General features: G+C 42.2%; 1 protein-coding gene across 4 annotated transcripts in view; it reads right to left on the bottom strand.

Annotated features, from left to right (window-relative positions):
- Positions 1-18,944: 18,944 nt before the first annotated feature.
- cdh8 (cadherin 8) overlaps positions 18,945-27,134 on the bottom strand; it is a 68,725-nt gene continuing 60,535 nt past the window's right edge. For 3 of the 4 annotated variants that reach the window (XM_049717062.2, XM_049717065.2, XM_049717064.2), the window contains 4 exons: positions 25,128-25,249; positions 24,405-24,522; positions 21,298-21,549; positions 18,945-20,562 (listed from right to left, as the gene is read on the bottom strand). In XM_049717062.2, the coding sequence (XP_049573019.1) occupies positions 20,069-20,562; positions 21,298-21,549; positions 24,405-24,522; positions 25,128-25,249 (986 nt within the window). In that variant the 3' untranslated portion in view covers positions 18,945-20,068. The remainder of the gene's footprint in view (positions 20,563-21,297; positions 21,550-24,404; positions 24,523-25,127; positions 25,250-27,134) is intronic. The other variant, XM_049717063.2, reaches the window with a different exon arrangement.

The raw sequence follows: 27,134 nt of genomic DNA, 5'->3' as shown, positions 1-27,134 counted from the left end.
ATGCAAAATTCGAAACAACAAACTCAATCTGCGTTGGCTTTTAGTTCATAATTAGAAAGTAAAAATAACTTCTAGAATTAGAGTTGGATTGGACACTCTTTCGGGACACTTTATTAGGGACACCGCTCTAATGCAGTTGCTCTCGACATCAAGAGCTGTACTTTAAAGTTCTTCAAACTAATTGATTTTAAATTATGTCGTTTCATTCCCAAAAGTAAAAACCTACATTAGAGTTTTCCAATGAAATGTTTATTTGCCATGTTCCATTTGGCTTTAAACTTTCCAATGAGAGTATCCGGCAAATAATAATAATAAAAATATAACAAAGCTATAATTATGCAAATGTTTAAAAGAGTACTTGGACAAAAGCAGTGATTGTATATAATTATTCAATTATCCTACCATTTGTTTTAAATCCATTGTTCCAATGTTCCTCTTCTATGACAGCGACGTCGCTGAGATTGGTAATTAAAATGACAGGGAAGTTTTTTGTGTTCACTTTTGTTTTTGCTGGTTTAATATTAAGAGCGGCTTTGAAGGTGAGGAAGGCACCACACCATACTGTTAAGGCAGGGAAGAAAATAATATGCAAAGGCGTCCAATGTCATGAGAGCACCAAGCGAGGAGGATAAGTGACTCCCATGGATACAATGAAGGGAAGAAGAAAAAAACCCTCAGGTGTGCTGTTTCTTTGTTGCTTATTAAACCCGCACGTTGTTTGAAGTGTTTAGGCGGCGAGCGTGTACCGCAAACAAGTTCTACCGCTGAGCATGAGCTGGTAATGAGGCTGCGGGAAAATGTAAAGCAGGCAAGGATGAAACAGACAGTGATCCATCAGCTGTTCAGCCACGTCGAGTCCTTTCGAGAAATCTTACGTGACTAAATTTTGGTACGATTAATACGTACACCTAGAAGTAACAGTGTGTGGTTAATTAAGAATTTTTGACTGGCAAATATATTCCAACATATTTGTGCGTAGTTTATTATTTTATTTTATTTTATTTTATTTTATTTTATTTTATTTTAATTTAATTTAATTTAATTTAATTTTGCAGTATTTTAAGGGTATTTGCATTTGAGTATATTTGTGATTTTTTTTTTTATCATTTGGCCTAATATATCAATATGTTCAAAAGTTAAGTAAGCAAATAATAAAATTACTGAATGGAAATCATGTACTGCTGATATAATAAAATACTAAATGGAAAATACTGAATGGAAATCATGTACTGCTGATATTATAATAAAAGCATGAAATTACAAAGAAAAAAAATTGTAAAGGGTCCCTCGACCCGAAACGTTTGCCAACGTCATCATGTCGAGGATTACGACAGGCTCACCGGGAGATTCGCTCTATTTATCGTGCAAGTTCTTGATAACCGGCGAGCCCGCCCCCACCCCGAGGCCGACTCTGGGAATTGATTTCTGACGAGGCGAGATTCACTGGAAGGCAGAGCCAGACAGCTCTGCTAGTCGCACACCATACAAACAGCCATTAGTCCTCCTGATAGCTCTTTTTGTCTTCTGATTTGGAAGGCGAACGACGGGAAGGTGAAGGTGTGAAAAATCACAAAGAAAATTAAAGCTGCAAGCAGCGACCAACGAGTCTTGGCATGCCTGTTGTCAGGGCGAAACCTCAAAATAATGACTCAGACAGAAAGATTCAAATTACCATTCATTTTGTCAAGTTGCAAAAGTACGCACACCCTGTACACCCTGTACAGAACACATACTTGCTACCGCCGGTCACATGACACATGATGGATCAACACAGTGGTGACGACAAGTCTCTCTGCCTCCAGTCGGGCCCGGTGCGTTTCTGACACAGCCGATCCGTGTCACGCGGCGTGACAAACGAGCCGAGCCGCGACTCGCCGGCCCGCCATGAGGCCGCACTTCATAAAAGGGGAACAGTGCACTCAAGGGGGGATTCCACTAGAGGGTTATGGATTTTCCAGTACATCTCTGATAGATTGCACTAATATAACCTCAATAAAAGAGTTGGAGAACAACTTTATGGATGTTTCCCATCTTTTGTCACCTCGCCCCCTCCCCTCACCCAACACCCTTTTCATCTCCTTGTGTCTATTTTTCCGTGGCACTCTGCCTGGCTGTCACTCATGCTGTCGCAACGCATTAGTCGCAGGATGCCAACCGTGGAGGGTTTCAAAGAAAGTTTCACAACAAGAACCTGGAGCAGCTCTCTTTTTTTTTTCTGTACTTGAAGCCACAGCAAATAGAAATACATTCCTGAAAGAACCACTGTTTGGATTCCTGAGGGGTTTCTTCTTATAATGTTTATAATTTTAGAATAAAGCAGTTTTTTTTTTTTTTTGCTAGTACAGTGAAAAATGCTTGGAATGTGCAAAACAAAAGGAATGTCACTTGAGAATTAAATATTCACTAATTTGGAGTGATTCGGTAATAATACGATGCCACCAAATCGATATACGGTCTCAAAATAGTTTTTGTCCCTCTTGCCGTCTTAGAGTCCAAGGTTCCACCCCGAGTAGCGTCTTCTTTTGGACCAAACGATGACCCCCCCCCCACCACTCCACCTGCCCCGCCTTTTTCTCTGCATTATCGTCCCTCGCTGCCCCCGTTCAACCACCTTCGACCCGGTCCGTCTTTAATGGCGTCTGGACTTTTTGCGGCGCACCTGCGCTTCGTAAAAAGGCTCTTCTCTCCTAAACTGGTGTGTGTGTTTGTGTATGCTTGCAGCTTCCCCCTCACCACATCGCCCACCTCTCCTCGGAGACCTTGAGCGGTTTTTGGGTTTGTTTACGAGCTCGTGTTGGGAGCGTCCGGAGGAGCAAGAGGCGTGTGCCAAGAAAAGCATATGGCACTGCTGGGATGCGCACACCTGCCTTCGCAGGCCATCCGAGAGCACTCTCTCCGAATCGTCAGGAATTAAAACACTTTAATCACTTCACAGACAATGTAAATTCATTTCCTCGGTGGCTCCTGTTTTTAACGCCCGAGTGGGTGACTTATGTCTGCTGTAATGAATCCTGTCTCACCTCCAACAACCCCAACGGCGCAACTTTGGAAGCCATGAAACGACCACAACGTTCACCGTGCTCCCTAACTAGCTTTAACTCTCCAGACATCTGCGGACTGCCACCTTCTTTCATGCGGAATGGGGAGTAATAAACAATGGCAACAAATAGTTAGGATGAAACACTGATGTAAGAGCTACTTTTGAGTGGAAGCCACAATTGAGAGGAGAAGGTGATGGAAACTTGTCATTGCGGACTTATTAAATACAGTCTAACCAACTTTGACGAGCTTTGCTGCTCATCTAATTAAAAGGAGAAGCTTGTGAGGGGGTGGTTACACTGGCGGAGCTAGAGGCAGGGGGGGGGGCATAGGGGCACTACACCCCCTCCTTGAAATATGAAAATATCCCTAGGTGCTGAGCCAGAAAATTGACTTTTTAATGTTTTTTCTGTTCTATTTATTTATTTATGTATTTTTTTGTATTATATATATCATATATATATTATATTTATTTCTTTATGTACTTATTTATTTTATTAATATTACTTTTTTAAATATATATTATTTTATTTATATTATATATATTATTACTATACATATGTTTATTTATTTGCTTATTTATTTTATTATTGTATTTATTCATTTATTTTTATGGGACCCCAAAATTCTTTTGTATTATATATATCATCATATATATATTATATTTATTTATTTATGTACTTATTTTATTAATATTATTTTTTTAAATATATATTATTTTATTTATATTATATATATTTTTTTACTATACATATTATTTATTTGATTATTTATTTTATTATTTGTTTATTCATTCATTTATTTTTATGGGACCCCCCGAGATAGATTTCCCCCCCCAAAAAAAAAAAATCCTCGCTCCGCCCGGATGGGCAGAATCTCTCACCCATTGACATTACAGCAAACAGAATTTTTTTGCGTAACCCGAATGATTTCTGAATCAACAAATAGGTGACTGTAATTCACAATGTCCCCCACCGGGATGTGATCCTAATGTTTATGCATGTCTAACAAATGGCTCAGCAGCAGTGCCAGACAAAACCACACAGACACACAAGTTGTGTTTCATTAGTACAAGTTCAAGCAAGAGTGATAGCAACAAACATTTTGTGGCTGTGTAGCGGACACGGGTTGTTGTGAAACAGGAAGGGAAGTTGCTCACGCATTAAATATTCATGAAGGCTCAGGAGGAGCCACTTACGATCAGGTCCTAATTAATAAAGGTCAAGTTTTGTTTCTTTAAACAGGTCGCTTCCTGAAGTGAGGCACAGCGGTGAGAAAACAAGCCGGCAAAACTTAATTGAAGATGCTTTTCAAAGTACATTCCTACGACATTTATCCGATGGGTGGATTTTTTTATTTTTTTTACACGAGCATCTGATGAGGAGCAGCGTCGTAAGTGAGCACTTCTTTGCATTTTTTTTTTTTTTTTTGAGTGCTACTTCTCTTTTTGGAGTACACGAGACTGATTCTTGATTAACAATTGTAATCAATGCCCAAGCCTACTCAAGTCCGCTCTCTCCGGGAGCCAATCGAGATGGGCCGCGAATACCCGCTCGCCACCACAAGCACTCGGCATCAATCACGTGGAGGGTCACGGAGTTTGAATAGTGACAATCAGTAAAGTAAAGAAGTGCTACCTCGGGATCTTTTGGCGGCCACTTATGCTTCTGATTTCACTTCTTAAGTTCCCCGAAGAGTTCGTGAACTTTAGATAAGATTCTTTCCCACTGTCAACTTTATGTGATTTTTCAGGAATACATTCTGTACTTTAATTTTTACATTCTGAATTTGTACGTATTCCGCACTTGACGATAAGGTGCCGAAATTTTGCTTGAAATCTCTTTTTTTTAAATCCCGGGCAAGGATTTGCATCTCCACTGATGTGACAGGTGGTACTTTTGAGCTCGCAATAAATCACAAAGCAAACAGCACGGCTAGCTAATTATTCATTTTTTTTTAGCGATTCCGTGCTCGGTCTGCAGACCCGCGTGGCGTCTTTGCTTGTGCATAAATATTTGCACAGCAGCCACGTTGTGTTTGGCTTCACGGCCGCTGATTTGCTTCGTAAACAAATTGCCGGTTTGAAAATTTTTGAAGGAGGGGTACGCGTGACGGGAAATAGCTTCGCTAAAGCTACCTGGACTTTCTTTAAGTTCCAGAAAGTACACACAGGAGAGCGCAAATGAGAGCTTAATTATGTCGTAGATCCAGACGCAAGCAGCGGGATTTGGACATGGCCTCGGGTCTGTCGCATGGCAATTAGTCTCCTGAGATTTAATTTAACGCAAAATCTATTCGGGATTTTCACCATGCAAAAACCTTATTAGCTGAGGTTTCAGCGACAGACCCAAAACGTCAAGATGTCGCCTCGGGCTGAGGTAATAACGCAAAGGTTGTCCAAGCCTGAATGATGAAGACATTTTAGTGTGCTGGAGCAGAACGCAAATATTGCTCGTCCTGCAATCCACAGAAAAAAAACATCTTCCATCGGGACCTTTGACCTCGACTTCCTTCGGGATCTGGGAGTCGACGGAGGAAGGAAGATTTTATTTTCCTCAAGAGAGGAATTCCTATTTTTTATACTTTAACCATTTTGACGTCCAGGTATGCTCGGTTTTAGCGGCGACTTCTGTCACATGCTAATTAGCCCCACCCACATTAAATAGTTTCGAAAAATAATTCGGACTCCGTCTTAAGAGAAAAGTGAGCCTCCAAAACGGATAAACTAAACGTAACGTGAATTTTCATCGGTGCACGCAGCACTTCATCAGCATATCGACAAACGACTGTAGCAGATTCTTCTATTTGAGCAAATCCAAATTCTCAATTCATCCTCCTCCCTTCACCCTCGGCAACCTTTTTGTCGTCTTTGCCTTCTAAACATTTCACTTACATTTTGTGTGCGGGAGAGGTCGAAAATCCCATTAATCGAGGCGGCGCGGCAGAAACAAAAGACGAGCGGGTCTATTTATTCATTTATTTTCTGGCTCGTTACAAATGAGTCTCAAGGATTGCCTAAGATTTGCCTTCGGAGGCGGCGCGCGCCCTTGGCGGCAACTAAGGTTGGCGCTGCTTTATCTTATGTACCTTCAATTACAATGTGTCAGAAGAAGTACGTGAATATTTTGTTTAATGGCGGCCTCCGATGAAGAACTCTGGAGCACGGTGTGTTCATTTCATCTTGTAAGCGCCGCTTGTAAAAGGGCAACAGTACAAGGTACTGCACACATACATATTTGGAATTCAGTGGACATTCCGAATATGGTTTTCACAGGCGCACCAGATATGAAGAAGAGATGAAAAGGTATTAAGATTTCATACCATAATTATCATAACTGTTGTCTGTGTTGTCATAATACTGATAAAAATATATAAGAAATTAAAATATCTTTATTTATATTTATATATAGTAAAATTATATATAATAACAATATAAAAATCTAATAGCTGTGTGAACGTGCCCTACACCTTGTCAAGATACTGAAAAAAGTATATAAGAAATTAAAATATCTTTATTTATATTTATATATAATAAAAGAATATAATATATATAATAATAATAAGATAAATATAATAAACTAAAAATCTAGTAGCTGTGTGAACGTGCCCTACACCTTGTCAAGATACTGATAAAAAAATATAAGAAAATAAAATCTTTATTTATGTATATATAACAAAAGAATATAATAATAATAATATAAATATAAGAAAAAATAATAATAATAATCATCTCAGCTGCGGATACTATCGCTAATGTTGCACGAACTGAGCAACAAACAATTTGGTCACTAACTCCCAAATAGTGAGTGTTCACGGAATTTAAAAAATAAAATTAAAAAAATATATAGATATTTTTTTTAAAAGGTAACACTAGTTATCTGAACTATTCAATGAGCTATGCGGACTTTGACTTGCCAACTCAAAAGCTACAACGTCTTGTGCAGCTGAAAAGTTGTCTTTGTAACAAAGTTCAGCAGCAGAGATCATGTGGGTGGAATCATGGCATTCCCGTGGGATCCAAATGTTTGGCTGCTGGCAGAACAACGAGGAGTTGCGTGCCGTCTCTCGACTTGGACGGCTCCTCTCGTTGGTATACTTTCTGTGACGTGTTGGCAGACGTGTCCCGGAGTGAGGGGAGGAATTATCTCACTCCACTTGTCTGCAGATGTGATACGCGAGGAATAAGTCAAGGCCGGCTAATTGATTTAGTCCCTGGGGTTTCTCTCCATCCTGAAAATGTCTTTTAAGACTTGTAAGCGATAAAAGGCACGTCGGCGTGGAGTCCGACAGCTGCGGCGCTGACGTTTCGATGAATTACGAGGGCCGCATATGTCCGATCGTTCAAGGTTCCTTCTGGCACGTTGGGCTCAGGTGGTGCAGACCGGCGCAATTCGACCAAGACAATTACGACCAAAACCTGTCCCGGGCTTTTCGGCGTTTCAGCGACAGCTTCCGTCTCTCAAAGAACAGATGAATTCAACGGCCTGGAAGCTAATTAATTACCAAACCGAGCGTCTGGATTTCTCGCCCTTGGTTGTCGTTCAGTTTGAACATGACATCCCCCAACAAATACCTGGCTCGGGTTTCTCGCCTGGTGCCCGGCTGGGGAGAAAGTCGTGATTGGCACAGTTTAATTTTCACCAAGGTCTGCATGAGGCTGAGTGGCACTCTGGTAATTATGTTTGCAAATATCTCGGTCGCTTAGTCAAGCGTCTTGACAAGCACAGGAAGTTTACACTTGGCTCCAGATGACAAAAGATGCCCGAGATGTCACGGCGAGATCTTTTTTAATATTGCAGTAGCTTGTTTGTTAGTTTGAGGTTCACCGGGGTTGAGGTAGGACATAAAGACAGCAGATGAGATTGGTTTTAGGAAGCCATGAGGTTCTATCTTGAAATATCTTGACAATGGTTTGGTCCATGTAGCCCAGGGGTGTCAAACTATTATTTGTTGCGGGTACGCATAGTTTCCTTCAGTGGGCCATTATGACTCAAATAAATGTATGAACGCCTCATATTATATACGGCATAGACCACGCAACAAATCGATTAGTTTTAAAATCTGAAACAAAAAATATTCAAATATTTTGAAAAGATAAATGGTAAAAGGAAATCCTCGCAATATCTCTATTCTCGGTCATCCGGGAGAGACTCGGATAGAGTCGCTACTCCTCCACGTTGAGAGGAGCCAGATGAGGTGGCTCGGGCATCTTATCAGGACGCCTCCCTGGGGAGGTGTTCCAGGCATGTCCCGCCGGTAGGAGACCCAGGGGACGACCCAGGACGCGCTGGAGAGACTATGTCCCTCAGCTGGCCTGGGAACGCCTTGGGATCCCCCGGGATGAGCTGGATGAAGTGGCTGGGGAGAGGGAAGTCTGGGAGTCCCTCCTAAAGCTGCTGCCCCCGCAACTAATATCCTTGAAGGCAGATATTTTATTTTGGAAGGTAAATGTCAGATGATGTGAGTCAGTAGCACAGATCCGCACGCCGTCATTCGCATGAGACTTAACCTGACGTCTGTGACACCGGATTGACGTTCAGTATTTTAGTTTCCGGGGTTATTTTCATTTTTTTTGTCCATGTCGTTCTTCAGAGGCAATCAATGGACCCTCAAGTGCACAGAACAGCGGATGAAAGCAAGAAATACTGACAAAAATAGGAGAAGCAATTTGTCTCGCGATCCTGATTTCCTGTCTACACTTGAAAGCAGCCCACACGGCTACATTATGTTTCGCTTAGGCTTAATCCAGATGAATTCTGTACGTGTGACTTTCAACCGTTGCAATCAGCGAGTCTTGAGGGAAACTATAATGTCCAATCAAGGACTTGAGCTTAGTGTTCCGGCTTTCTTGAACCGCACAAATGACTTGACCATAATTAGCCCGTATAAAAAAAAGCCCTATTCTCTCCCTCTTGCAACTTCTTTGTTGCTTTCTTAACTTCAGCCCATCTATCAGAGCTCAAGAATAATCAATGCATTCCTAATGACCTTGGAGCCCCGCGGCGTCTCTGGCGGCGGTGCAACCACGTAGCATAGCAAAGCTGTGATCCTCAAAGAATTTCCATCACAGAAATAATGCTCTCCCCAAAGGCGCTGCCGCAAACGCCCCGCCCCGAGCACCAACACGCTGAGATAATTTCAACACATAAGCAGGTTCTTAGCACACCTTTAATCAATGCCAACGCAGCTTTTTTGGGGGGAGGGAGGGGCGAGGTAATGAGGAGATAACGCCGGTGTAACCCGGGGACTTGCTGCGGAGGAAACGCGGGGCAGCAAAGGCCCGCTGGGTAATAAGAAACAAAACTCCTGACAAAGACTTCCCCTGCCGGGGTTGGTTGCGGCGAAGTCACCTAATGAGCAAGAAGTTTGCTAGCAAAAGCTAGCTAACAACAACAAACTGTTTTGCTGACGTTTGTGAGATGTACACAAATCACAATCTTATAATTTCAGGATCCAGATCAAACCAGCATTCCCACAACAAAGAATATAAAAGTTCCTCGGTGGTTTCCGACCTACCCGTCTGTATCCCCTCCCCCCTGTCTCCCATGAAACTGATAGATGAAACCATTTCCCCCGAACCAAACATGCCCGCAAACATTACGAGTGCCATTTCCTCTTCCCGTATGAGGCCGGGAAGTCGTGAAGGCGGCTGTTGAGGGCCTTTCCGGGTGATGAAGTGCCTTCCCTCGGTGGCTCTCTCCTCACATATCACGAAGGAAATACGCAAGATTTATCAGTGTTGGCCCTCTGCGGAGCCCATATGCTGTTTTATCTGGGAGCAGGTGTATTGAATTGAATCCTTGATAACATTGTCAGAAAAGGCAAAATGAAAGACGGATAACTCAGCGCCGCGTCTCCAGCCCAACAATTTTGATAGTGTGAGACCACCTAATTTAATGACCCGCCTTGCCCTTTCCGAGCCGCTATTTGTAACGATGCCGTCGGCGTGACTGAGATTAAACACTGTGCCGGTTTTTCGGCTGCTTAATGACAAGCGGCAGGTGTCAGCGCGCGCTAAACTCGGCTAGCGGAGACTCGTGCTAATAGGACACCTTCGGGCCTTTGGCTTTGACCTGAGGGGAAATTTGCATTTGTGAGACGTGCGGTGAAAATGCATGATTTAAATCGGGCGGCTGGTTACGCATTAAGTAGGTTGAGTTTGGTACTTAGACAACATCATCAGCACTTTGCCGATACTTTTTTTTAAAGGGTTAGCTTTAGCCATTCTCTGAGCAGTATTGGATTATTAAATTTATGAATAACCCTAACCCTAACCCTAACCCTAACCCTTCCAAAAAAATTAATAATTGATTATTGGTCTTCAAATTACATTCCTCTTGCATTAAAATCAGTATTTATTGATTGTATAATTTTGATCTTTATATAAATTATATTTCTCATTTTAAGTGATATTTTTTTTTCATCCACATTGATAGCAAACGTTTTTTTTTCTCTTTCCAAATGAAAATATAAGTTTTAAAATGTAATTTTCTGGATTCATCTTGGACTATCTTAAATTTTTTTTCCAAATGATATCACTTCTGATGATGTCAGAGGTCATATGTAGTCGCTAACCGCACTGAAACGTTCTTCGCCGTCAGAAGGAGTGCACGTGGCCAAAATGTCGCACATTGTCGACCTGATCGATTCGTCGCCTCCTCTGGGACTAATCCGGCCAAACTGTGAAAATGGAGTAATATTAGCAGCCGGTCCATATCGCCGGGCTTCATCGACCGAGTGCTCAATAACAAAGAGCAAATATCAAAGTGTTGCACTCAGCGACGCCTGCTCGCCATTTACTGAAATGCAAAAAGAAAAAACTCCTTTTGTGACGTCTGAACGGCTTCTTTTTTTGCCTCCCGGGCGCTCGCCGTTGGATGCTTGACTTCCGCCTCCTCCGTCAGTCAAATGTCTGCCAGGGGAGTTTTTAAAGCCTCCACATTCCTCTTCTGACTGACAGATTCCAGCCGAAAGAGTCTATGTTTAGAAGAACGTAGGCCGGCCGCGTCAGAAGAGGGCTTTCGATTCATGCCACATCGCCAGGAAAAACAACACTAATCTTTTTTTTTGGGACGCCCTTCACCTGTTAGCTTATATTGTCCCCATGTTTTCAAAAATACAAAAAAGTCTAGAGTCGGCCATTTTGTTTAATGATGGGCGTCAGTGCCACAGGGCGGTAGTCATTGAAGCAGGACGGTGCAGGTTTCTTCGGCACAGGAACGATGGTGGCAGCCTTGAAACACGAGGGGACGATGGCCTGCTGCAGGGAAACGTTAAAGATGTCCGTGAAGACACCCGACAGCTCCCCAGCGCAGTCCTTCAGCGCTCGACCCGGGATGTTGTCAGGGCCCGCCGCCTTACGGGTGTCAATAGCGGCAAGCGCCCTCCTCACACCGTCGGCAGAGAGGCGCAGGGGCTGCTCGTGTGGGGGGGAGTGGTCTTCGGCGGGCAAGTGCTGTTCTGGGCGTCGAAGCGAGCAAAGAAGCGGTTCAGATCGTTCAGCAGACGGACGTCACCCTCACAGCTCCTCGGCGCGGGCTTGTAGTCCGTGATGGTCTGAATGCCCCGCCAAAGGCTACGTGCGTCCTTGCTGTCCTTGAAGTGGGTGGAGACCTTGCACGAGAACGCCTTCTTCGCTTCTTTAATGCCTCGGGACAGGTCGGCCCTCGCTGTCCTCAAGCCAGCCTCATCCCCCGCTCTGAAAGCCTTGTCTCTGGCCCTCAACAGTCTGAGGACAGCCCCCGTCAGCCACGGCTTCCAGTTCGCGCGAGTGACGACGGATTTCGAGCAAGTCACATCATCGATGCACTTCGTGAAGGTGTGTCAGAGTAAAAGAAACCGGTGGCAATCAAAGACTCTTTTGTTACTCCATGATAGAGCTTTCTTTCCTCTCTTGTCTCGTTTTGAAAACTCAGCACAATCTCTTTCTTTGGAGCGCTTTAAGTCCTTATAGGACTCTATTGTGAAGACTCAATCATCCTTCAAAGAATGGAGTTTCTTTTTGTTTGTTCTTGAAAAGGATCTTTCAGTCTTATCTTTCTGGAGATTTGGCATTCATCTTTCTTGTTGGCAGGTTGTTTGAGCTTATGGTGTCAAGCAGATGTTTGTTTAGCTAATTGCTAGCAACACTTGCTAGCTAATTCGAAGGTGGTATAAAATGCGAAATTTCAAAACATTTGAGATTTTGTTATTGCGGCTATTTCCTGGATATTCTTTATCGACCATTTTTTTTTTTCCGTCAAACCTTTCAACCACACAGAAGGACAACCCAAAATTAAGAAACATTCGAATTATCATCCTTGTTTGTGGGCGTAGCGTGACAGCTACGTTTGATGACTCGCCATAAAAGTCTAATAACTCAACTCCACAAGATCAGACGTTACCGGAATAAAGAGGTTTACTTGCCACAAAATCTTGTCAAACGAGCACATTTAATTTAAGACCGTGGTTGAGTTGTTGAATAAATTGAGTTGTAAAACACAGACGCACTCCCAAGCAAGCCGGGCTCGGATGCAAATGTTTGATTATGCGCCGAGTAATGCGCTTTTCGGGGAAGAGGAGGCACTTAAATATTAGTAAATTGGCGGGATGGCCTCATGCGTGGTTGCCCCAATGAGAAGGCAAACACAGAAAATTGAATTACACAATGTAGTTTTTGTCTTTATTTCCATAATGTGGCCCTTTAATGGAATTACTCGGCTAAGCGCTGGATTTTCATTCGTCATTTGAAATTCAGATCGGCGCATTATGGCAAAGCTGCTGACAAAATCGAAACACACTAAAGTGAAACGCAGGCTTGCATTTAATTACACAAAGAGAGCCAGAGCCAAAATGGATATTAATATTCCGCCGCATCATTAAAGAGAAGAGTAATTATTAAGAGGAAACACTACACTTGGTCTCAGTTATGTTGTCGTTATAAATGTCAAGGCAAAGTCAGCCCGCAGGACAAAGCGGCAACCATTAAGGTTTAATTTAGAGTTAATGCCGTGTCTTCTTTAGCATATTTTTATTAATTTTCACGTTTTATGAGTTTGTTTTAGAGGCCTTGCAAGGAAGATGAATTACTTAGCGTTTTGTTCAGTCTAAACCGACAGACTGATGACATCATCAGAGATGTTGGATGACCGGCTCTACGACGGCCATTTTGGTTCAACATGGCCGACTTCCTGCCTTCTTTTTTTGTCTGATAGACATACAAACAAAATTTCACACAGCTGAGTTTAACTGGTTTCCAGGGCAGGATTTATTATTATTATTATTAAATATATGATTATTAGTAAGAAAAAAAGTTAGATGGAGAGCTCTGCTTACAAGATATGACATCAACTCAAATATGAAAGAATTCCGAGAAAATCTCAGATCGTCTTTGAAGGACACGAAAGACGTAGCAGATTTTATGACGGTGAAGCAACAAAGCAAATTCCAGAGGGCCTTGTCGGGTGAGGTGAAATTACAGAAGGTGAGGAACATCGGGGAAGATATGGATGACTCCCGGGGAGAGCTTTACAGGCTCATAATTAGACATCAACCATAACCTCTCTGCTCGTACAAACCTCTTCACCATTTCCTGCAAGTCATCACTTTTGCGTCACGTTTGAATGTACCGCATGGCGGCTGGCAGACTGGGACCGGTCGCTTTGAGGCAAATTCAACCTCATCAAAAGCGGCCTTGTATTTCCTCGTTAAGCGCGGGAAGCGTGATGAAAGCCACGCAGAAGGAGCAATTGTACGGCTGCTGTATTAGCCGGCCTCCATAGTTTTGTCTTCCTGTTTAACACAATGAAAGATTCATCCGCCGGTTTGGTCCCAGCGCACCCGCTGCGCGGCAGCGCGGCAGCTTCCCGCCATTTGCCAGCTCACCGGGGGTCCTTTTAGATCCCGCTCCCGGTGGCCATCTTGTAATGTATCATCTCACGAATGGTAGCGTCTTTTAAGATGCGTTTCAATAAAACATTGTGACGTTTGACGCGAGTCATCAAATCGACGAGGAATACGAGGGCCCGACTCGTACGCTGCTTCCTTGTATTTCGTGGAAAATTGGGAAGTAGAAAGTAAATACAGTAAATTGTTTTATTGCCTCTTTTTCACTTGTTTGACCTTTTTTTTTTTTTTTTGATTGACAAATTTTTATGTTCAAAGTATAAACCTTCCCTCCCATTATATTTTCTGGTCTTTTATTGTTAAAAAAAATAAAAGTATTAGTGTAAAGCGTCTGAGGTCTTTTTGTGGCTCAAGTAATTAGCTTTAATGATTAAATCCGGCCTAAAAGAAAAACGGTAATTAGTAACACTCTTGTCACCGCCGCAACGCTAAATAATGAAACACGATTCATCTCGCCTTAATTCTCGCTCAAGTAATTAGCTTGAATGATTAAATGTGACAATTGGAAAAGTATTCATTTGCATTTTCTCTCTTTTATGGTTCAAAGCATCAGTTAGTATTGGTATTGTCCAAAAGCAAATGTGCAGTCGCTAGTACTTAATGTTACCCTTTATAACGTTTTTAAAAAGTCATCTTTGACTTTTGAAGCTGCCGAGTGGAACAAAAAGTTCCTAAATAAAAAAAAAACAACATATTTTGCTTTTGCCACCGTCGTGCAAATCTTCCTGCCACGCGTTTGTTAAACAAACAGCTCGAAATAGTTTGATGTCAGTCACAGCCTAAATTTGTCATGTTAGCCTCCAGCTAAGAAGCTGTTTTCATATTTTAAGAGCATTTTTTTTGGGCTCTTTCAAATGACACTGAAAGTGGAACAGACAGTGAAGACAACGTTAATGCTAAAGGGTTAGCGGTGTTGTGGATTTTTTTTTTAGGGGTCTTGTATGTCAGATTAAGACTCAAGCCGTAACGCATATTCACCATGGCAGTACGAACGAGAATCCCAAAAATGATCATCTTTCATTATTAATAACGAGCTGCAACTAACAAATCTTTTCGGAATTGTTTCTCAGGTAATTGCCCCGCCCCCATTTTCGAGGCAGACATTTTTGCGTCAAACAACTTTTTTCATACGTGAAGCTTTTTGTTGTTTGAAAATACAAACATTCTACAATTTGCAACATTCGACATGTGCTCGACAACGTTGCGTGCAGTGAAACAACTTCGTTAGCCTCCAGGTAATAAATAAAAACAAAAAAAACTGCGTACTGATTCTCGTCAACAAAAGCCCTTAATTCTTACCTTTTGTTCACAATAACAACATCCCAGCAGAATTGCCGTCTAACCCCCCCTGACTGTTCTTTATCCCTCATTACGATTGAACTTATTCAAGCTAGCTAACCTTCACGTTGGAATTCATCAGTGTTTGCGTATCTAATTCCGTCCACTTTGATCTTCGCTGGAGAAATAGAAACATCACGGTAAACAATCGGATCAGGTGTGCTCCACTTGAGGAAGAAAGTTTGCTCCCTTGGAATGGACCGAGTTGCGCTGACCCGCTTATTCACTTTCTCGGGTGGCGACCCGGGTGGATGCGATGACAATGTTTTATTTTTTTTTAAGGACTCGGTTGCAGATCGTATTGGTCCGAGCGGGGATGAAAGGATGACCTGATTGTATTTTAATCCTTATCCTAGGCAAGAAAAGATTTTTATAATTAACCAGAATGGTAATATTGTGTTACAGTACAACTCATCACCCTTCCTATTTACTTTTCTATGAGAACAGGAGATTAGATATGATGCAATTTCCCCTTCTTTACTATTTCTTGTTGTCTTTTTTTTTTTCTATTTCTGAACGTGGTTGCGGTCTTGGCTCTCCGCTAATCTTGTCAGGAGATTAGACTTTGTAGGCCTTTATCTGATTCTCAGCATTCTCATAAATAACAAAAGCTTCTGATGTTATCCATTACTGAGTGTGACACATAAAAAAAAAAAAGTGTGTGCGCCTATAGCGGGCTTACACGTGCTCGTGTTTTTTTTTCAACGTGTTTGTAGCATTTATTTGTAGTCCGGCTCAATCTGCATTAATTACACGACGTGATTGGAAACATTTTCACTTTGTATATTATTTCAGTTCATTCTATTTTTATTGTGACTTATATAAGATACTTGCTAATTGAGTTTGCTTCAAGCTCATGTGGGTTGTACTTCGGGAAAAAAAAAAAAATAATGATTCCAAATGCAAACCGATGAGATTGGACAATTTTGAAGGTTTACTTTGTGTTGAAAGGGAAGTGCCCGACAGCCTTTGAGTCGTCGTCCACTTTTTGCAACGCGGCACGAAAGGCTCTGACTTTCCTCTTAACACTTCATAATGTCAACCTGATAAAAAGAAAAAAATAGAAAAAGTACACAAAGGCAAAAGCTTGGCAGCATGAAGGTCTGCGTCCGACATTTTGTCGTGTTGCTCAAGGGTGTATGATAAGGTTTTTGGTGTTTTTTATTTTTTTATTTTTCAGAGAAATGTTGTAATAAAAGCAAGTTGAGTCAAGTGGGTGAAAGTCAATTTTCTGTGTGGCATAAGCAAAGCAATATTTTGGTTTTATTTTGTGTAATTCTATTGCCGTCGAAACAAATCCTTTGTGTTTACACCCACAACGGCGCAAAACACCTTTATTTTTAAATATAACAAGCTGCATAATTTACATTGCACGTGGGACTTTTTTTTTTCACCTTGTGGATTACTTTACAAATCTGTTTCTTTGACTTTCTACTGTGCAACTGGAGAAAAAAAAATCTTTTTGGGGGGTCTATGGAGTCACAGTCGTTTCTGTAGTTTATTTCTATTTTGTAACTATAACGATAGCACAGCAAGTAAAGTGTGTTAAAAGGCATTTTCTTTTTCTTGGTGCAGCACAGCCAGCAACAACAAACTGACATTTATAGCAGGGAGAAAGGCATTTAAAAAAAGAAAGTTGGTGAGTAAGTGAAGAGCGGCGTAGGAAATGGAAAGCTACGGGAACGCTTATCCTGAGGTTAGATGATGCATAAACCTGCCACCAGCCTTCTTGGAACAGATTCAACACGCCCGCTCCGTCCGCCCTGTTGTTTCTTGACACCGCCGGCTTTTAAATCACAAGAATGCCGGTGCTACAAGGCTTTCTTTAGACTTTATTTTCTGATGAAATGTTCCAATTTACTTTATTTTTGTTCTTCTTCTCCCCTGACTCATGCAACATTGTTAGACTTCTTCTTTTTTTAAGATTAGAGGAAATGAGAGCATCACGAAGGACTGGAATGGTTTTGGAACACCAGGGTAGGCTCCACTACTGAGTCTTTAAAGGGTCAGCAAGAGAAGGAGAGAGATGTTTACTACGTTTCCCATAAACACTTTCTTTGACTTATTTTATCAATAAGGCCAATCAAATGGGAAGTACTCGGCGATGTTTTGAACGCCTTTAGTTATTGCCGTCTGACTTTGCCAAAAGGAAAATGCGTGATAACGACCAACCTTAACTGGAACATAACCTTAAAATTTTATAAGACAAACTAAAATTACCGAAATGGAATGGTCTTTTTCCACAGGGTAATTTATAAGCCTCTGACATGGCTGCCGAGGACAATGCAGCCAAAGCAAAAAGCATACACTGATCCTCATTTTTTTAAATTTATTTATTTTATTATTTATTTTTTATTTGTGTCTTTATTTATTTATTAATTAATTTATATTCTTAGTTACTTTTTAAATTTATATTTGTATTTATTATTATTTTTCTAATCATGTAGTGTAACCCCTGCTAGTATTTTCAAACTTTTACTTTATCCCTCCCTCCCAAGGTATTTTTCAAAGGTTTATTGCAGGGGTGGCCAACATTTTTTACTGCTACCGCAAAGAGCCACATCTTACACACGCCTCTGCTCAGCCAAATTTATTGTGTGACATTATTATATCACACACCAACATGATAATGACAGAAAGTGACTCAGGCTAATCATTTTCAACAATGAACATTGTGTGCACTGTCTCAGCTCAAAAAAGTTCACAAACAAAATAATAAATTTCAATAGCGTTTTTGCACTTACTATGCATGTTGCTTCTTGCGACTTCTGGCATTCCTTGCCTTGAACAATCCTCTTCAAATTTGGCTTGCATCCCGTTGTTGCCTCTCGAAGCAATTCTTTTTGTTGGATGTCTGATACTATTCGTTTTAGTTTGGCGTTTTCAGGAGACGAGATTTCAACGACGTCACTGAGGCATTTTTTAACTTTTTAGCGCGTGCAATGTTGCAAGCCAGTTGATGCAAGCGTGGCAGTCTCTGAGTATTTTTCAAAGTTTCCAACTTGGGGTTGCAAAATTCAGTCCCTTTTGGAAAGTCCTGATCGATGTTAGCGTGGCGTGATCGGAAGTGGCGCTGAAGATTTGAACCTTTGACATGCGCGAATGACGTCTGACATATCAGGCAGAATGGCTTGTCATGACGTTAAAAAAAAAAAAAAAAAAACTTTCCCACCCTAATAAAAACCTCCTGGGTTCATCTTCATATTTTCGTTTAGCTGCGCATTTTTTCCTGCCATTTTGAGAGCGAAATTGACACTAATTGTTTATTCGGGTTTGCCCTTTGTGGAATTTCACCTCACGCGCATGCGCGTTTGACGAAAATACCTAATTGAACTCAAGCGAAATGAACACGCACAAAAAAAAAAAACCACACAAAGAGACGGCCTGATGTACTGTAACCCCCTGCTAATATTTTCAAACCTTTACTTTATCCCTCTCAAGGTATTTTTCAAAGCTTTATTCAATAAACCTTTGAAAAACACCTTAAGAGGGATAAAGTAAAAATACATCTAAATAAATAATAATAAATATCTAAATTAAAATAAATCAAATCTAAAATAAACTTTCCCCTCAAACTCTAATGGCCCTAATCCAAAACACTAACAAACGAGCTACAAATCCAACCACAGTCAATATTTTCATCATCTCCAAGTCGACGGTCCTTAAGCAGCAGACGGAACCCATTCAACGCTATTTATAAAAATATATTTCAACAAGTAGGAAACAATACAGGGTAATCTGGAGAGATTACAATACAGGGGAGTAAATAATTGAACATACACACTGATAAGCTTTTGAACGCACAGCAGAAAAGGTGAGCGGAAGACCGACGAGTCTTCTGTTTTCGGAAATTTGAAATTCTCTACCAGCCTCGTCTGAAACTAATGATGTTAGCAGAAATGCTATGTACAGCACAAGCCAATATTTTTCTTTACTCGTATCATACAATGTACGCACAATATGCACACGGGCTGGATTTGCGTCTTTTTTTTTTTTTGTCCTGGCGAATCAAATGCTGAGTTAGCGGTCAGCAGAAAGATGCTAACCGGTGTTTATCTTGGACTAAGCCCACTTATTTGAAGAGGATGGAAAGGAAAAGATGTAGAAAAACTCTTGAAAGGTAATGAACAATCAACACAAAAAAAAACAAAGCATTAGGTTTCAATTGAACTTGCTTCTGTAAAAAGAAGGCCTCAGAGATTCTACATTTTTTTGTTGTTGTTGTTGTCCTCACGTCTTTTTATATAGCTCAATGGCAACGCGCCAACTGTAGCATGTAAATACAAATAGTTGTATAAAGCGTAATTTATAAATGTGGCCACCATAGAGAGAACATATCAAATGATAACAAAGTCACTTTTTTTGTCAAAGCCAACACTCTTTTTTTGTCTTTTTTTTTTGTTTTCTGTCGTTCAAATCCTCTCATACATTCATTGTTGCAAGTTAGACCACGTATTGCTTTAAAGTCCGTTCGAGATTCGCTGACCTTGCGGCTCTCTGCTACTGGAAGTCACGGCAATGACTAACACCCAAAACACTGCTAGACACTCCACAACGGAATCTAAAGTTTTTACACCCCACAAGAATCTCCTAGTAAAAAGACGGTTTGTTTCGGCTCAACGATTACAATGTGGATGACTGCTAGACCTCAACTCTAGGAAGAATACAAAAAAAGTGGCCCGTGTTTTTTTTTTTCTTCTCCTTGTTTTCTGTTTCTAAAAGCCGATAGAACTCTAGCGCTTAATACACACGTGAACGGTAGAGAAAAAAAGATTCCGAAAGTCTTATGGGTTTTTTTTTTTTCAGGTCAGGTCTCGCGGTCGCTCTCGCCCACCGAGTAGAGTTCCCCAAGTCTCCTGAAGCGAGGGCCCCACTCCCTGAGGTAGTCATAGTTCTGGTCCGAGTCGGACGAGGTGGTCTCCAGCGAGCTGAGCGAACCGGCGACCGATCCCCGGCCCTCGTAGCCGTAGATCTGGATGGAGTCGTACGGCGGCGCGGTGGGGTCATTGTCAGCCTCGTGCAGCCGCACGTTGATGAATTCGTCCACGTCTACTCCGTTGGGGCCCGAGTGGTGGCCGGCGCGCGGCATGAACTGCAGGTCGGGCTTTATGTCCTTGCGCGGGAGATACCCGTTGATGCCGTCCGGGTTCTGCAGGGTGGCGATGTCGAAGGCCTCTGTGTCTTCCTCGCCGCCGCCCTCGTCGTCGTAGCGGATGATGTTTTCGCGCACGTCCTCGTCGTCCTTAATGATGAGCGGCTCGTTCTTGTGTCGCCGTAGTGTCACGAAGAGCACCACTATTACTATCCGACAAAGACCGAGTCACAAGAGGGGGGGGGGGGGGAGACGAGGAAAAACGAGTTCAAGCTTGTCTATCTCAAAAGTTTGCCAGAAATCATTTATTTTGTTGGCTGCAAAATAATCATTGCAGTGTGCGGGCACAGGGAACCGTACGAGACAGCCAGCCAGTTTCCGCTAACGGGACCGAGCCAAAAAGGCAGCAGGTTTAGAGAATGGTGAGCGAGGAAGTTGGCGCAATTTGTCTATTTACTTGTTTACAGCTGTTTAACTGTGAAACAGCATTTAGCGTTAGCCAAAAATCTTAGCGCAATCATCGGCCGTCTGATTGACTCGTGATTTTCATAATTTTTTTTTTTTTTGTCTTCTACGTGCTATATAAAGAACATAATGTTTGCAGTTAGGATGCATTCACAACAAGAGAATGAGTTTGTATGGGACAAAAATCCCAGTACCCAGGGACTAAAACCAAATTTTGTGACTGCTCCTTAGTTATGGAAATTGGCTGGAATGGTTTTTATGGGTGGGTCTATTGGGATCACGTACAAAAACCCTAACCCTGTGCCGTTATATTTGTTAACCAAGTAATGTCCAGAGGCCAAAATCTGCTCCAGTGTCAAAAGAACTATCTAGAAATGTGTTTGGTTGGAGGTAGGGTCATCTGGGTCAACATAGATGTAGCCAACATTCGTCTTCTCAGATATGTCAGATCAAGAATGAAACTTTGGTCCAAACCTCACCTAAGAGCAAGATGATGCAGGCCAAGATGGCGATGAGCGCTCCCATGCTGAGTCCGATGGGAAGGACGTAAGCCTCTACGTTGCAGGACTGCACGATTCCGTCCTTACTGCATCCGCACACCCGGATGGTCAGCGTGTTGGTACTGCTCATGGGCGGGCTACCGTTGTCCGTCACCACGATGGGCAGGAAGTACATCTCCTGTTTCTGTCGCCGGAATGTGTCGTGCTTGGCTAGGACGCTAATGGAGTTGTCTGAGAGGGGGGAAGATGAGGAGAGAGAACTAATTTCAGTCACCGCCTCGCTTGATTTTTAGTGCTTTTAGTCAACAGTACAAGGAAGGCAAAGCGACGGGAAATGTGCCGGCTGATCTTTTGAAGCCGCTTGCTCATTAGCCGCCTCTCCTTATTAAACACCGGGGCCTCTTCTTATGAAAACTCGTGAAATTCTAACCTTTACCTCTCCCCCTGCCGGGCAGGAACAACACGGCGCTCAAACTTGATCAAGAAGATGCTCGACGGGCGGGATGATTGATATAATTGATGCTCGGGTTTATCGTCTTATAAGTGGCGAAGAACACACGGCTTCCTGAACGCCGGAACGTCCCATCTCATTTGGTTCGCTCCGAACTTCACCGGGGAGGGAAATTAGATGGATTGTTTAAGAGTAAAGTAAGTGGGTCATTTTCTAAGCAGCCTTCGATCTTAAAAATAGAAGTAAACACCGTAATAAATACACTTTTGATACCGAGGTATATATTTTCCGCTCTTGTGTGAAACTAGCCGGGGATTTTGTAAGTTGACTGTCGCGAGTTTGATTTAGTTTTTATGAGGGCTCAGGTGGATATGGTGGGGTCTTGACTCCCATTTAATATGAATCCTAATTACTTGTATGATACTCCCTCGGATGCGGGGATATTTGCTTCGGCTTCTCCGTCAAATTGCCAACTGGGAGAAGGTTTTGCTCCTTTTACAGGTGCTCTGCTGCATGTCGTTATGGCTGCTAAGGCGTTCGTTCACCTGCGGGGGGATCATTTTAATTTACCTTTCGCATAAAGGCGCTTGATTTGACACAACTTTGGAAGTTGGGAAATTTGCGGGTAGACTTTACTGTCAAGTTGTTGATTGTGTGTGACACCGTGGGGGCTCGTGTGTGTTCTTGCGGGGTCATTATAGTTGCTAGGAAACTCCCATGTAGTTGATCATGAAATCTAGTTAATGTTTATAATACAAGCTTGGCGCATGAAAATTTTGTAGGTCGAGGGGGGGGATTTATTTTGCGGATTCGGAGGCAATCTGTCAGGGTTTTGTTGGCATTATTATTTGAGGAGAACCCTGGTGACACTTGCGATACTACCTCAGAGGTTGGGAAAATTTGTACGTCAACAAAGTTAGTGGACGAGGGATTTATAAATTTAACGGGTGCTCAAAGTTCTTTTCAGTGAACTTCAGGGCTTGACTTTTTTTTTGGAGCGAACCGTCTCCCAGATGGGATGGCATTGTAATCTCTTTTTGAGCTTTTTTTTAAATCGATAAATTCAACCAGTCGCGAGTAGGGAGCACTTAAAGTTCAATCCGTTGAAGAGTTTTTTTGTTCTACGAGCGTGTGGGCCGTTCCCGTGATTACACTCATCATCCCAAACAAAAGCGGCACACGGGGGCCCGCCTAACACTCATCAGTCAAGTGCCTGCCGCCACCTCCGCCAGACGGAAATAGTCGCTGGAGTGGCGATGGCGGGCCTCCTTTCAGGCGCTATAGACAAGTGGCTGTTGCGTCGTGTACTATATAGCTGAAGAATGACAGCACGTATTTGCTTTGATTCTTGCTAGGGTTACATTGTGTGCGAGAACAAACGTACGCTTGCTCGACTCGACGGAAAAGCCAGCGAGCGAGTCAAAGAAAGAAAGAACAACAGCGGCGGTTTTGATCCGACACGTCGCCTTGAGAGAAGACAGAGGAGCTTGGAGAAGAGCAGAACCTCCGTGACTCACATTTGATCCGGTGGTGTCTGGGTTAGGCTCGGACCAAATGTGTTTGTTTTCCCACTGGTTGAATTGATAAAAAAATCATGAGGTCATCTGAGCCTACCAGAAGACTGAAGAAGGTCATTCAAAAAATAATAAAAATAAAATATTAATAATAATAATAGAAAAATAATAATAATGATAATAAAGGAACTTCTGTCGACTTTGGCAATATTAAATTAAAGAATGAATGAAACTGGGGAAAGAAATGACATCTAATAAAATACCTTATAAATAATAAAAGTACAAATAATACAATATAAAATATAACATATATAATATATATAATATATAATATAATACAAAAAATATAAATATGAAATAGCTAATATATCATATTTAAAAAAAAAACACAGTTAAGACTTGCAATTTCAAGTTTGGGGTAATCTGCCAATTTAAGATTGAATATTGAAGATATTTAAAAAAATGACAGACAATAACACATAAAAACAGTAATGGGGGAAAAAGAGCTTACAAAAGCCAAATATATAATAAAAACAGGAAAAGAAAGAAAACCATTTGTTCATATTCCGTATCATTCCCTGCTGTGCACACACCAGCTGATGCACCAGAGTAAAAAATACGACTATTTCTTGTGGAAGGTGAAAAAAAAATGTTTTTCTTCCTCAACTATGACCTGCTTTTGATGGCCTGAGTGAGCCATCAAAGACGACTGCAGTATGCTAGCCCGCAGCCCGCGTGTCCAAACAGAAGGCTGCTACCATATGAATAGATTTCCGCCCTGAGCCCAAAACATTACACGTGACGGTGAACACAGCTTGTTCACCGCCACTTTGGACCAGAAGAGAAAAAAAAACGAGATACCCAAGAAAGAAATGAGCAATATTGTGTAAATAAACATAGCACCATCTGCCACAAGGTAGCTTGGAAGTTCCCCTACATTGAGCAGCAAAACTAGCAGGACGAACTCAATTTGGATCTCGTTGGTTTATCTTCACTTACAATCCAACATCTGTTAAATGGGGCTGGATTGAAGAACAATCTGGTCACCAACATTTTGCTGCCGAACTTTTTATTCAAAATTGAGGAAGAGTTTTACCTGCTTAAATCTTTTATTCGCTCACCTTGGTTGTTTTTAATAGTGAAGTTGGGATTGTTGAGCATCTCGGGGACCAGACGGTACTCAAAGTAGTGACCCTGGATCGGGTCATCTCTATCCACGGCGCTGACCGTTTGGATCACCTGCGTTTAAAAAAAAAAAGATGATACTCATCGCACGTGCTGGAATATTTGCTCTTCACCGCGAAGAGATTTGGATTGTTATCATTGAAGCTCTGTCCGGTCTGCCTTAAAGCATCGCCGGTTTTATCCGCTAATCTGTCATCGGCGTTCTTATCGCACGCTCGGATTGATTGGGAATTAGAATCCGGGGGCCTTTGAGACGATTTTTTTTTTTTCCCCCCGCCCCGGTCCAATAAAAGTGCATCCGACACATGTAGCTGCCTTGAATGAGGTTGATTGATGAGAAGGTAGGTGGGGGGAATGCTAAGCACCAGTCTGAGGCTTTTTTTGGCAGGGCGATGCATTGTGCCATCTGGAGGAGGCCACATGAAAGACATTCTCAACTGACGATGTGTCGTGATCAATCCTGACGGCTAAGTCCCCCCCGCCATTTTTTTTTTAACACCAGACTCTCAACCTCCGAGGCTTCTCTGCGAAATAATTAAGGCCATAATTCACCGTGGCCAATCATTAAGTGGGCGGAAAGCAAGAAAAAGGAGAGTGACGGATGGCTGCTTTGATGAACGAGCGTCTACTGTATTCTTTTTCACTTTTTCCTCCCTTACCTGTCCGGGTTTTCCATTTTCACACAAAAAGGCTTCGTATTCGGTGGCGAACTCCGGGGCGTTGTCGTTTATGTCCATGACCCGGATGGCAACCACCGCCCGGGATATCTGACTATGGTTACCTAGGAGACAGAGAAATGAAAACAGGTGAGTCTTTGGGAAAAATACAAAATGAAGCAGGGTGGATGAAAATCCCAGCTCCTACATTACGTGACCTAGTTTTAATTTCCTTTGTTTTTCCATCTTTATTTCTCCTTCATTTCCGGAGATGATGGGAGGACGGAATGATAAGCCACATCAATCTACCTTTCAGCCATGCAAAATAAAACGACACAATTCAAAGTGCTTTTGAACAGCGCCATGTTTGAAACATGAGCGTTAAGGAGACAAAAAAAGCATATTAATGACTCATTGGTAACGGAGGTCTGAAAAGGCAATCAAAGACAATTTAATTAGTCCTCGCTAGAGTGAGTGGTGCAAATGGCGAAGATGAAATCCGTTGTGGATTAACGTGGCCTCTTAAGAGGCTTCGAACTTTAGACAATGAAGATGATAGAGTGTAGAAATTTTTATTCGAGTTTTAAAATAAATGTCAAAGTGAGATTCTGCTTCCTTGCAGTCTAACCCCAACCCTGAATTGAAACCCTCTCAACCACCGGTGTCAAACTCGAGGTGCGGGGGCCAGACCCGGCCCGCCACATCATTTTATGTGGCCCGGAAAGTCAATCAATGTGTTTCTTCTCTAAAATCCAAAGTGTGATGATGCACCTTAAGCTAGCGCTAAAGCTAACCAGAATCCTAGCCCTGGGGTTCCCAATTTTTTGAACACCTAACCCCAAGTACAGCTGTAAAAATAATAACAATTAAAACACAGTGGCTGCGGTCCAAGACTTTTACCCCGTTCCGGATATGATGTTAACATTAAACACCGTGCTAAGAACAATTAGCGTTTAAGCCATGGATGCATCAAAGCACACTCATTTGCTTCGTTATGATTGAATTAAAACAGCTCACTAGTCACTTTGCACAAGAACATTAACACGTATCGAGTAAACACTTTTTTTTTTCATCCAGACACGCCTTACAGATTAAAGAACATCTGCAAAGCACAAAAAAAACTCACTGACGAGGTGGAAAATCTTTGCCGGCAGAGCTACAAACAGCTTTAGCCCGTACGCAAGGCTTTTATTTGCATACAGATTGTTTCAGGGGGGCTGTATGTCGCGATAAAGCTTAATGTAGCCCTTAAAGCTACTGGAACAGAAATTTACACTGCTTGTAAGTTGTCTGTCTCCACCTCCTCGCGCTTAATCAAAGAAGGTGCGCGTTAATTGCCAGGCTAAACGAAAGCTGTCGGAATGTTGTTTTTTTTCATTTGGTGGGGGTTGGTCCCGCTGGCGTGAGGAGTCGAACGTCTTATTCTGATAAGCCGCCGTCGCCGACATCTTGTCTGGCGGGCGTACATCTCGAGGCTAAGTGACTGCGGGTTGCAGATAGCGCTGGCGAGCAACAACACTTTATTGAGAGTTTGCAGGGGGTGGGGGGCCGTCTGCTCTACGTGAAAGGGGGTAAAAATAGAAGACGGGTATTACATTTCAAGTTGGCTCTTTACGGTGACGCCATTATACCGAATTCCCGGATAATTTGACGCATCTGAGGCGTAACGGTAGAGCCGGCATTTATTCGCCTGTGTCTTTCAGAGCCGCCAGGTGACATCTGACTAATCACATTCTATTCCCCCGAGGGAGGGAGTGGGGGTGGGGGGGTCACAAGAGGGAGTGAGGGTGTTCGTCCCTGCCCTTAATCCATCCATCACTGCCACGCTGCCAATTGAGCGCCTTCTTTACAGCTTACCTTTCTCCGCCTTACAATTAATTGCCCACAGGTCTAGTTTAAAGATCGGTTTGGAATGGTGCATGTTGTAGAAAGCACATTGTCTTAACTCGTTCACTCCCATTGACGGCTATAGATGTCAAAGATCCATTTTAACTGGGGTGGCAGAGGATG

Source organism: Syngnathus scovelli, chromosome 4 (assembly GCF_024217435.2).
Source record: "Syngnathus scovelli strain Florida chromosome 4, RoL_Ssco_1.2, whole genome shotgun sequence".
Lineage (NCBI taxonomy): Eukaryota > Metazoa > Chordata > Actinopteri > Syngnathiformes > Syngnathidae > Syngnathus > Syngnathus scovelli.
Note: the sequence above shows the minus strand (reverse complement) of the source record. Positions and strands in the feature narration are given on the sequence as shown.